This window comes from Myodes glareolus, chromosome 18, assembly GCF_982192425.1.
Source record: "Myodes glareolus chromosome 18, mMyoGla1.1, whole genome shotgun sequence".
Classification (NCBI taxonomy): Eukaryota; Metazoa; Chordata; class Mammalia; order Rodentia; family Cricetidae; genus Myodes; species Myodes glareolus.
Window position 1 is genome coordinate 14,912,505 of NC_142043.1, and position 12,064 is coordinate 14,924,568.

General features: G+C 45.1%; 1 protein-coding gene across 4 annotated transcripts in view; it reads right to left on the bottom strand.

The window, feature by feature from the left end:
- Positions 1-12,064, bottom strand: part of Adgrf1 (adhesion G protein-coupled receptor F1) — a 48,652-nt gene that overhangs the window by 16,478 nt on the left and 20,110 nt on the right. For all 4 annotated transcript variants that reach the window (XM_087897995.1, XM_087897994.1, XM_087897993.1 and 1 more), the window contains 4 exons: positions 10,216-10,316; positions 8,550-8,608; positions 3,748-3,899; positions 1,052-1,215 (listed from right to left, as the gene is read on the bottom strand). In XM_087897995.1, the coding sequence (XP_087754121.1) occupies positions 1,052-1,215; positions 3,748-3,899; positions 8,550-8,608; positions 10,216-10,316 (476 nt within the window). The remainder of the gene's footprint in view (positions 1-1,051; positions 1,216-3,747; positions 3,900-8,549; positions 8,609-10,215; positions 10,317-12,064) is intronic.

Here is a 12,064-nt window from a genome sequence, read left to right on the forward strand (position 1 = left end):
ACTTCTGCTGTGCCAGGATAGCAAGAGTAGCCAGCAGGAGCGTTGTTTGCTTCCATCAGGACAAGTTGACCAGAATCCCAGATCCCACACAGCCTCCTTGCACATCTCAGCTGCCTGTACTGCTCTCAGTGGGCCCGCACATCAAGGACGAATAAGTTCTAACTATTGCCGTGTCAGAACTGGGGCAAGGAAGGTCAGGGCAAGAGTAGACTTCGGTGGCCAACTGCTCAGTTTATAGATGAGGAACACAGAGTGCGGAAGGGACTGGCAACTGCCCCAGGATGCTTTGATAGTTAGCCCTCTTTGTTGTTCTCTATCCTGAGAGAAAGGCTGCTGACTGGGATGGAAGCGCTACCCAAAATGGAGGTTCGCTACAAGAGCAATGTCTGAGCCAATCTAGAAGACATTTTCCCTGTGTTCCTGTGTTCCTGACCATCTTCCTTCTCTTTTCTTTTCTTTTTCTTTCTTTGTTTTCAATGCAAAGCTAGAATGGAAGCCACAGCACTGGAATAGGAAGCAAGCAACCCTGTTTCTAGTTCACTATCATTGTAACCAAATGGACCACTGACTGCTTGGTCATTTGTTTCCTGAATATTTACATTTCCATTTTTATTATATTTATGTTTATGTTTAAATGCAAGGCCTATTGTATGGGTCACCCTCCCATCCAACCTACTCACTATTCCAACAGGAGATATTTGTACAACCTCTCTTACATTAAGTATATTGCCCTAACTCAAGCTTCCCCCCAATTTTCAATTCCAAGGCCTCTTGGATTTCCAAGTCTAGCTAGCTTAACTGATGTTTTAGCATCTATCATATCTGTCAGCCTTGAAGGACTTCACCCTACTAAGACAAAGCCATCAACTCAGGCATTTTCTGACTCTGCCTGTCACGCTCACGAGCCCTGGTCCAAGGCCCGGCAGAACCTGCATGTTTTTGCACTCTGCCTAAAGATATAAACAGTCACATTTGACCCTCTACCGAGCCACACTCTCTGGGTGATGCCCACTGTGAAAGTCAAACTGCCAAGTTCCTAAAAAGGTGTCACCTTCTCCAGTTCTGCTAGCTGAGAGAGCACGCAGTACTCCTTGGTGACCTGCCACCCAGAGTGCCGGCATCTGACGGTGATGTTTCCAAGGAAGCCGCTGCTACAGGGTAGAGTATATTCGTCATCCTCAGACCCGAATCCAAAGGAGACGCTGTTACACTGGACTGAAAAATAACAGACACGGGAAGAAATGACTACAGAACATTCTAGCACTCAACAACAACAACAACGATGACAAAAATTGCATGGTTTAAGCAATGTAGAAGCTATCTTTGCAGATTTGAAACCCGGGAAAATGAGGAAGTACGGGTGCATTGCTGATGTCCATCCTCATTCCCCTTCCTTCTTCCTCGTGCCTCTTGTTCGAGGATGGCTCCTCCTTCCAGGTAGCTGACCAATGCCATAAATGTTGTCCATATTGGGCTGTTGACCGGTTAGTGCTACGTGAAAACAAGGCTGGATGCAATCCCTTGAGAAAAATCCTAGCAGGCAGGGGAGATGGCTCAATGTGTTGAGCACCTGCTATGCAAGCATGGGCATCAAGAGTTCAGAGCCTCGGAGCTCACACGAAAGTAAAGTGGGCATGGCAACCCACCTGTGTCCTATCAGCATTCAAGAGACATAAGGAGGGAATTCCCAGATCTGTCTGGCCAGCCACATTAGCTGGAAACTACAAGCTCCACATTCAGTAAGAGACCGCACCAGGTTAACAAGGTGAAAAGCAACTGAAGAAGACACCCCAACATCAACCTTGGGCCTCCACGTGCAACACATGCACCCACACATACTTGTGCCCATACACATGCAAATGTACTTGCATGCATACACATGTCGTTCACACAAGCATGTGTGGGAGGGAGAAAATACTTGATAATCTTTGCTAGAACAAAGAGTAATAACGCAACTGGAAGGTGGGTGACTGTCGCCAGGACGTGCTTCTTCCTGCCATTTACCTATTTCAAAGCTGATTTTACTACCATCACCAATGACCCTTAATAGTATGTTCTCCTACGGCTGGCACCAGGAGATGGCACTATTGGAAGCCAGGTTTTTAAGGCCTGGAATTTTGATTTCTTCAGTGTTCTGTTTTGTGTCTGACATATCAGATAGTAAGCATTTGCTGGGTGAACGCGTTGACAGACGCTGACAGAGGCTGGAGACTCCTAAGGCTAAATTTCAAAAGTAAAATGAATACCCAACATTTATCACTGCCTGCACACTTCCTGTTCTGCATCTTATATTTCTTGTAGACCCACCCCTCCATTACTCCCCACTTTGCCTACTCCCTACAGTCTCTGAGGACCGCATGCCATTTCTCAGCTTCTGTGAAACCAACAGATTCTTTTGGACTCCATAACAGGAGTGAGGTCATACAGTACGGATCTTTCTGTATCTGGTTTATTGCATTTAACCTAATGTTATCTAGATTCATCCATTATGCCACAAGTCACAAGAATCCTCCTTTTCAGGGGCTGCGGTGTACCGCATATCAAAATAGCTGGAAAGCATTTGTTGACTGTTTGCATTGCAAGGAAATCATAAATGTTTGATGTGATAGACGTGCTAATTACATCATTACATAATATCAGCAGCTCTCAAAAGTAGTACATTATCATCCCATAAATGTGCTTGATTGTTCTGGGTCTAATTAATTTTTTTTAAAAAAATATTCGGCATACTGGTGCACACCTATAATCCCGGGAATCAGAAGGCTGGGGTGGGGACTTGAGAATCGGAAGCCAGTCTGGGCTACAGAGAGAGAGAGAGACTGTCTTCCAAGAAATAGAAGAGGGTGGAAGAAAGGGGAGGGATGGAGAGAGGAGGGGAGGGGAGGGGAGGGGAGGGGAGGGGAGGGGAGGGGAGGGGAGGGGAAGGGAAGGGGGAAGGGAAGGGAAGGGAAGGGAAGGAGGGAAGGGAAGGGAAGGGAAGGGAAGGGAAGGGAAGGGAAGGGAAGGGAAGGGAAGGGAAGGGAAGGGAAGGGAAAGGAAGGAGGAAAATGTGTGATGGTTTGTTTTAATCATCAACATCAACTTGATATAATGTAGAATTACCTGGGAGGGAAGTCTCAGGGAGGGCTTGTCTAGATTGGGATGGTGAGGGGGTAGGCTTGCAATGGATTTTCTTAGCTGAGGTAAGAGGTCTCGCTCTGAATGTGAGGGTCACCATTTTATGGGCTGGATCTTGGACTTTGATGTGACCATGACTAGCTGTTTCAGTTCCTGCTGCCTCGACTTCCCCGCAAAGTTGACTTATAACCTGGAATTATGAGGCAAATAAACCCTGTCTCCCCCAAGTTGCTTTCATCAAGGCATTTTACCTCGGTAAGAGGAAATGAACTAAGACGGGATTTTTAAACACGTAGAGAGAGGAGGGTATGTGCATTTTCCCTGGGTCTTTGAATGATGATTTAAAACCACTCTTAGCTCCAAGGCTTTTCCAGCGTGTGTACCGGCAAAGCGGTGCTGAGTCACGCCTATCACAGCCTGTAGTGAGGTCAGTGTTCCAGGATATTTATCTGAGATGCTCAGATCTCCAATTAGTAACTGCAGAGAGTCAGCTGGGGTTGAGTCGTGTGGGGGCGGAGGGCAACCTGCCAGTTTCTCCTGGAAGTGGGTTTTAGAGCGATTCTCTTGGAACTAGGCATCTGCAGTCCCAGGACAGCAAAAGACTGAACCAAAGAAGAAGCCCGGCTTTACCTTTCCCGAACACTCGGAGGGAGCCGTCTTCAACCGGGAACCGCCTTTTCAGGGCCGCCAGTGCCTCTTCTGCCACCTGCTCCAGGGCAGACAGGAGCTCAGCTGTGCTACTGGAGCCGGTTACTTCATAGCCCACAATGATGCTTCCCTCTCTGCGGTGAGGAGGTAGGAGAAAGAAGAGAGTCACTGTCTCTGCGTTTAGTCTCTCAGGGCAAACGTGTGACTGCATGGTGTGGAGTGCACAGGAATAAAGCAAGCAGATTTTCATGTGCCTCCATGGAGCTGAGAAAGAAGCAACCGCTCCCCCTCATACACACACACCCTCATATGCTTGTATGCATACACATACAAACACACACATGCATTTCTATCCACACATGCACATGTACTTATATTTATCTGCATGCTCACGCATACCCGTATGTATCCTTGTACACATGTGCATACAAATGCCCACAGTCGTTTTGAAACGTTTAATGTTATAATGCAGACAGGGACAAGCATAGAAGGGGAAGTAAATGCCTCACACTGTATACAGGCTGAGTGGAGATGGTTTCTCTGTGGAAAAAAAAATCCCTGGTTTTCAAAACAGCCCTTTAAGATGATGTCTCCGGGTCATTATTGCTGTGATAAAACACTATGACCGAAAGCAACTTTGGGAGAAAAGGGTTTCTTTTGCTTACTCTCCTAGGTGACAGCCTATCACTGAGGGAAATCAGGGCAGGAACTGAAACAGGACAGGAATCTGGAGGCAGGAACTGAAGCAGAAGCCATGGAGGAAAGCGGCTTACTGACGTGTTTCCTATGGCTTGCTCAGCCTCCACTTTATAACACCTAGGACCACCTGCCCAGGCAAGGCACCACCCTCAATGGGTTGATTTCTACATCAATCTGTAATCAAGAAAATGCGCCGCAGGCTTGTGTCCAGGCAAATCTTACAGAGATGTTTTCTCCATTGAAAATCCCTCTTCCTAAATTTGTCTCCAGCTGGTGTCAGGTTGACAGGAAACCAGTCAGCACAGGTGACAGGAAACCAGTCAGCACAGGTGACAAGCAGACACGTGATGAGAAGCATGTAAGCCTCTGTGAAAGCTCTGGGATGGGCAGAGTTTGACAGACTTACAGACTAGAGTGGCCAGTCTAATACGAGAGAGAGAGGTGGGAAGCAATGTATGAAAACCAGCTGAAGGAAGTCAATAAAGGAAGCAGGAGGAGGAGCTAGAAAGCAGCGCTTTGACTTGGACGAGTTGGACAGCCATTTGTGTGGAAACATCTAGATTGAGGTTACATTTGGCAGACCTGCTAGGAAAGCAGATGTGGGATGTACAAGAAAGAAACCAGTTAGGAATAACTTCGCAGGCCAGAGGGGTCAAGGGCATCACAAGAACATCCACAGAACCAACTAACCTGGGCTCACGGAGGCTCACAGAGACCGAACTGACCCCCAGGGAGCCTGCACGGGACTGGCCAAGGTACTCTGCATGTACGTTACAGTTGTGTAAGGTACTCTGCATGTGTGTTACAGTTGTGTAAGGTACTCTGCATGTACGTTACAGTTGTGTAAGGTACTCTGCATGTACGTTACAGTTGTGTAAGGTACTCTGCATGTATGTTACAGTTGGGTCGCTTGGTTTTTTTGTGTGACTCCTCACATGGAACAGGGGCTGTTTCTGATTCAATTGCCTGCTTTGGGGACCCTTTCCTCCTTCCAGGGTGCCTTGTCCAGCCTTACTAGAAGAGGTACCTAGTCTCACTGCAGCTTGATATGCATGGCTGGTTGATATCCATGGGAGCCCTGCCCTTTTCTGAAAAGAAAGGGAGAAGGAATGGATGGGAAGGAAGAGGGGAGATGGAGGGTGGGACTGGGAAGAGAGGAGGGAGGGAAGACTGGTCAGGATGTAAAAACAAAATAAGTAAGTACAAAAAAGAATAATTTCACAGAATGGGAACAAAATTAGTGTTTTTACTAATACTACCGGGCAATGAACTGAAAGGACTTCATGCTGAATGATAGAAGCCAGGTTGAAAAACAAAAACAAACAAAACCCCTGACCTTCCACTTATATGACATTCTGAGGCATGTTAAACTAGCTGAGGGAGGTAGAAATCAGACCTAGTGGCTACTTTTCATGGAGAGTGTGTCAGTAACCATGGAGATTGGCTATAAAGGAACTGGAGAAGCGGGAAGTACTGGAGACCATCCGTCGGGGCCGGACAGGCTGTGGGCCACAGGTCAGACCTAACGAATTGTACATTGACGATCTGTGCCCCGTGCGTTCCTTACGTCTCAGGAAGCGTCCGGGAGCAGAGCATGGCTCAAGGTTTGAGTCCAGCAATTGGAAGAACAGGTGAGAAGACGGCCGGACAGGATTAGGTGGGCTGGGGAGCGGGGTGGACATGTGTTTGACACGCCCACTGGAAGAGCAAGCAGAAATGTCAAGTTCAGAGGAGAGACAGTGGCAAAGCTGGGAACTGTGGTACACAGACAGTGTCTGAAGCCGCGAATGGCCCGCGAGAGCACACGAGATGATGAAATGAGCCCTGTGGTTAGTCCTTGGGGTCACTACAGTGGTGCCTTCACTCTCGTTTAGTGTTTTGAAACGAGGTCTCCCTCTATAGGCCAGGCTGGCCTGGAATTCGCTGTGGAACTCAGGCTGGCTTGAAACTTGATGCAATCCTCCTGCTTTGGCTTCCTATGCACTGAGATTACAGGTGTAAGCCACCATGCTCAGTTACCACTCTTTCAATATTTTATTTTCTGAGTTTAAAAAGATAATTATTTTTCAAACGCTTTTATAATTAGGTTTAAAATACAAATTTTAAAAATATTTATTTTATTTATTTTTATTGTGTGTCTGTGGAGGAGGGGGTGTGTGCGCACATGAATGCAGATGCCAAGGAGGCCAGAGCAGGCCGTGAGACACCTCTGGAGGTGGAGTTACAGGTGGTTGTGAACCAACTGACGTGGGCTCTGGGAACCAAACTCAGGTCCTATAGACCAGTGTGTATTCTTTACCGCTGAGCCATCTCTTTGGACCCCCAGCTATCCAAATTTTAAAGATAAAAGAAGGGACACACAAGGAGAAGCCAGGTTAGGAAATTAGGATTTGGCAAGAACTTCTGAAGCCTCAAAGCACAAACTCTTGACCCTTCTGCCTGGATACGGCCCACCCTGTACACTTGCCACCTACTTTCCTACCTATTGTTTATATGTTTTTGTCTTGAAGCAGGATCTCCCTGCATAACCCAGGCTAACCTTGAACTCACTTCGTACTCTAGGTCAGTTATGAAATAATGGCAATCCTCCTGCCTCCGCTTCACAAGTACTAGGATTGAAGTCGTGCAGCACCACAGCTGGCTGCTGTTTTCAGGGTTTGAATATAAAATTACTGGAATTAAATCTCAGTTTCATCTAGTAGTTCATGGACAGAAAAGGCAAAAAAGAAAGAAAGAAAGAAAGAAAGAGAGAGAGAAAGAAAGAAAGAAAGAAAGAAAGAGATTCATTATACAGATTCAATATAAGAAAAGGGGTTTCCTTTTCTTCTCTGTGTTCTTCTCTGGGTTAGAGTTTTGAAAAAAATTATTCCTGTGGGACTTTCTAAATGACTTTATGGACTAAGAATGTATTTATAGCAAGTGTTGTTGAAAATTTCCCATGACTGGTTTGAAGTTAACCATGGAAAAAACAATGAGTCAAGCTCTTTGACCTCTAAGCTTCTTCCTCCAGCAGACAACTACAAGTAGCTAGCGACCGATGCACACATGCTCAGCTCCAAATAACTCTGCATTGAATCATAAGCAAAATGCTAATTTGCTAAATACATCTTTATTTGCTGTAGATGTAGACAGTGACTTCTGAATTTTGAATCACAGCCTATACTTGATACCCACACAGAAGGATATTTTATCCCAGGTTCCCATCTTGACTCCAAATTACACAATTGCATGTCCTATGTCATAGGAAAATGCTCATCCCTCTACCCCCACGCTCCCCATGCCAGCCCTCACCCCTTCCTGAACCTGGGCACTGTGATGTCCCCCTTCCTCTCAAGCTCCTACCTTATGCCCAAGTGTTTACAGTTTTTAATGTGTGTGCGTTCTTCTATGCATGAGTATACAACATGTGTACATGTGCATGCATGTGTGTATTTGCTTGTGGGGACCAGAGGAAAACCTAAGTTATCACTAGGAATGCTGCCTACTTCTTTTGTGACAAGATCTCTCACTGGCCTGGATCTCATTAATTAGATGAGTCTAGCTGTCCAGAGAGCCCCTGGAGTGCCCTGTCTCTACCTCCACAGCCCTAGGATTGCATGTGAGCACTACCATGCAAGGCATTATTATGTGGGTTCTGGAATCAGTCTTTGTTTGGAATTACCAGTGGGTGGAGGCCCTTTCCAGAAGGTCCACCATCGGTGGCCCTCCCCTGGAGATGCCTGGGACCATGCCTACTGGCTATTTAAGACCTGGCCCATAGATCTGCCATGTGAGCTCTCATGTCCTCTTTTCCTGCCTTCCTGAGAGTCACCTGGGGGTGCTCTGCTTTGCATTGCCCTGTTTTTTAAATCTGTATTTATTAATAAGATTTGATTTGGCGTATTGCATGGTGGCAGAGGAGCCCAGTAACTGGGAATCTAATAATTAACAGATTTCAGACCTCAGGCTTGCAAGGTATACACTTACTGATTAAACTATCTCCCTAGCATTGACTTCACAGTTTTGTCAGGACCAGCAGGAATACCACTGGCATTCTCAGGAGCAGTGCCAATTCTAGAGCAGCCCTTAGACCAAATACAACTTACCGAAATTGCGTGACCTGAACTGACTCAAAACCATGGATTCCTCTGTATGCTTCTTTAAGCTTAGAGAGAAAACAAAAGACAATGTTTCAGTATTTGTCCTCACACATCAAAAGAAATTGAGCAAAATATAGATGCAAACAATAAATAAACTAACAGCGTATGAGCAAAGGAAAAAGGGACCATGGGAAGAAGTTATGCCATAACAAAAGCAGTTAAAATAACAACTGAGAACACACACAATTTATTTTTGAGGATGCTAAGAAAAAACGACAGATCAGAGGCTGGTGACATGGCGCCATCAGTGAAGTGATTGCCACAGGCATGAGGACCTGAGTTTGGATCTCTAGTACTCATGTAAGTGGGGTATAGAACCACGTACATTGGTAACCCTACGGCTGGGAAGTAGAGACAAGAGCTCCTGGGGCTTGTCAGTCAACCAGTCTAGCCAAATGGGGAGTCCAGTGAGGGATCTTGTCTCAAAATCTTAACAATGATCATGTGTAGATGGCTTTAACCAGAAGGCACGTGACATCTACCTCTGACATCCACACGGGCACACAGAGAGAGATGGGGACAGAAAAGGGGAAATAGGACAATAAATATTACGATAAATGTACCCAGATCTGTGTTCTGGTTCTGGACAGAGGCACACTGATTGGTCTAGTTCTTATGTGCCTTTGTTCAGTAACTCCCTTCAGCTTCTAAGAGGTGCTCCTTTATGGAACAAAGTTAAACAGTTGAGTTTAGGTTGTTATAATTTATTATGTGTAATTAAAAACCATAAAATAGTCTAGAATCCATACTATAGTATTCAAATCAGTAAGAAACATCAAACACATGATAACTGATAACATCTCAGGAAAATGCTCAAGGAACGTCTACTGTGGGCAAAGCAAATAGTGGTTCTGTAAGAACTCATCAAATACAAGCAAGTAAATATGTACTAAGGGACAGAAGGGTGGGCTCAGCAGTTAGCTAGGAGCATGCAGAGGACCTGACATCCTCTGTTCCCAACATCCACCCAAAGTCTAACTCAGGGAGTCTGACGGCCTCTTCTGAACTCCGCAGACACATACAACCATTTCACACACATATCTACACACAGACACACACATATGTACACACAGATACACACATATACACACACACTCAAATTTAAAATTAAATACCTCTTTTTAAAATATGCTCCTAAGGGGCTAGGGTGATAGCGCAGTCAGGAAAGCACTTGTTTTGCATGAAGACCTGAGTTTGAGCCCCCAGACCACATTTTTTTAAAAAAAATCCAGATGTGATGGTACATGCTTATAATTCCAGCACCGAGGAGGTGGACAGGCAGATCACACAGACTTACTAGCCAGCCCAGCTGAATTGATGAGCCCCAGGCCAAAGAAATCCCTGTCTAAAACTGGGAATAAAAGGGTGGGAGAAGAAAGAGAGAGAGGAAAAAAGAAAAGAAAACACATTTGAGGCTGTTTTTTCTCTGTCTCCCATATGTGCACACAGCGCCCACACGGGTAACCCCTCTAAATAAATATGCACACATATTAAATATGGATAAAATGCAGTTCTGGGGGTCAAGACAGGAGGATAAAAAGCATGTTATGAATTGAAAAGCATCTGAACTTGTGGTTAGAAAGATTATCCTTACATAATAAATAGTGCTTACTTGATTTTCAATTTCAGTTTTGTAGTAGGCATATACAGCAGAAGAGGAATTCCAAAGGTCTTTGATAAAAGCTGCATTAATTTTAAAAGTGCCCCAAATCTCTAGTGGAAAGAGGGAAAATAGATACATTAAATTAAGACACAATAAATTTCAGTAGCATAAAATTATGAAAGTACAATTCAGAACCCATGCTAAGTATTTCTATTAATTTTCATAGACTATATTCATCTAAAATAATAAAGAAAAGAAAGAAAACCAGAATTCTCAGTTGTTTGGTTTCTAACAGTCATGGGAAAGTGCTAGTGATCAGGACAAGTCACTCAACACTCATGTATGTATGTGTGTGTGTGCGTCTGTGTGTGTGCATCTATGTGTGTCCCTGTGTGTGTGTGTGCATGTGTGTGTACATAGAGACGAGATGTCTGGTGTCTTTCTCAATTATTTTCTACCTTATTTTTTGAACCTGAGCTGAACTTGGAGCTCACTAATTTGGGTAAATTAGCTGGCCAGAAAGCTCAGGGATCCTGGAGTCTCTACTTCCCCAGTTTTGAGACTCCATGCATGCACTGTGCTCAGCTAAAGATCCAAACTCAAGTCTTCATGCTTGCACACCAAGCACTCTACTGACTGAGCTGTCTTCCCAGCCCCGACAGCTTAAAGGTGTTTGCTAACTCCTGCAAGCCCCGTGCTTACTAGCTCAGGGCCAGTGCTCATCTGTACAGAACTGGTCTCTCTGTGGACAAACCCTGCTCCGTCTGTACTCAGGGTCTAACCATCAGCTGCTCTGGAAACACTTCTCTGGTCCCCCCCCCCATGTAAAATCCTTCTACCTCTGAATTCCACCGCGGCTTTCTCCATCTGGCTGTACCTCTCTCCTCCATACTATGGGAAACCCTTCATGAGCACATCACCTGTCTGAGTCTTCTTTCTATTTCTTGTAGATGGATCAGAATTGGGCCTTCTTCCAAGATGAGAGCTTTCATTGGCATTTGGTGAAAAAGATTGCCTTCCTTTCCTTCTGATATTACAACCCAGCCTCCCCCACTAGTCTGATAATACATAAATAGCAAGACATATGCTTTGTGGGCTCTCTAAGGGTTTACTCTGGAACTGGACATGAACATGGTCCTTAACAGACACATCATGCCATAACATGATGAATTGCTGTGGTCCTGGGAAGGGGAACTGGGCATGCTCAGCTAAGCAGGACTATTTCTGGCTCCTCCCTCATACTTAGAACCCAGAGCTTCAAGCTGACCAGGGCAGTCTTTCAGGAAGCTCCTCCCCCTCTTCCCACTCTCCTACCCTTCTTCCATCTCCTTTTCCTTCTCGTCTCCTTCTGCTTTGCAGACAGTGTCTCAAACTATAGCCTAGACTCTTGAGAACTCACTGTGTAGCCTAAACTGGCCTCAAACTCAGGGCAAGCTTCCTGCTTCTGTCTCCTGGGTGCTGGGATTACAGGTATGAGTTCCTATGCTCAGGGGGAATTTTCTTAAAGTCTGTTAAGGCCTGGAGTCCATGTCATTAGAGTCATCTCCTTCCTTCTTCATTAAACAAGATCTTAAGTCAACGATTTCTCGACTCTTTTAGGCTATATACATTTGTGTGTGTGTGTGTGTGTGTGTGTGTGTGTGTGTGTGTGTGTAACTTGGAATATATTTGTTGGGATCCAGAGCAGAATTTTCAATATAATCACCAAGTGTCTCTCCTGCATTCACATATGTAGAATTAATGCTGGTAAAGAAGAGAAAAGGGAGAAGGAAATATCCTGACTTAGTCCATTGCCTACTTGGGTTATAGAGCATCTTTCTAAATCTCAGTAAAATGCAATCACAGCATTGAGCTAGCT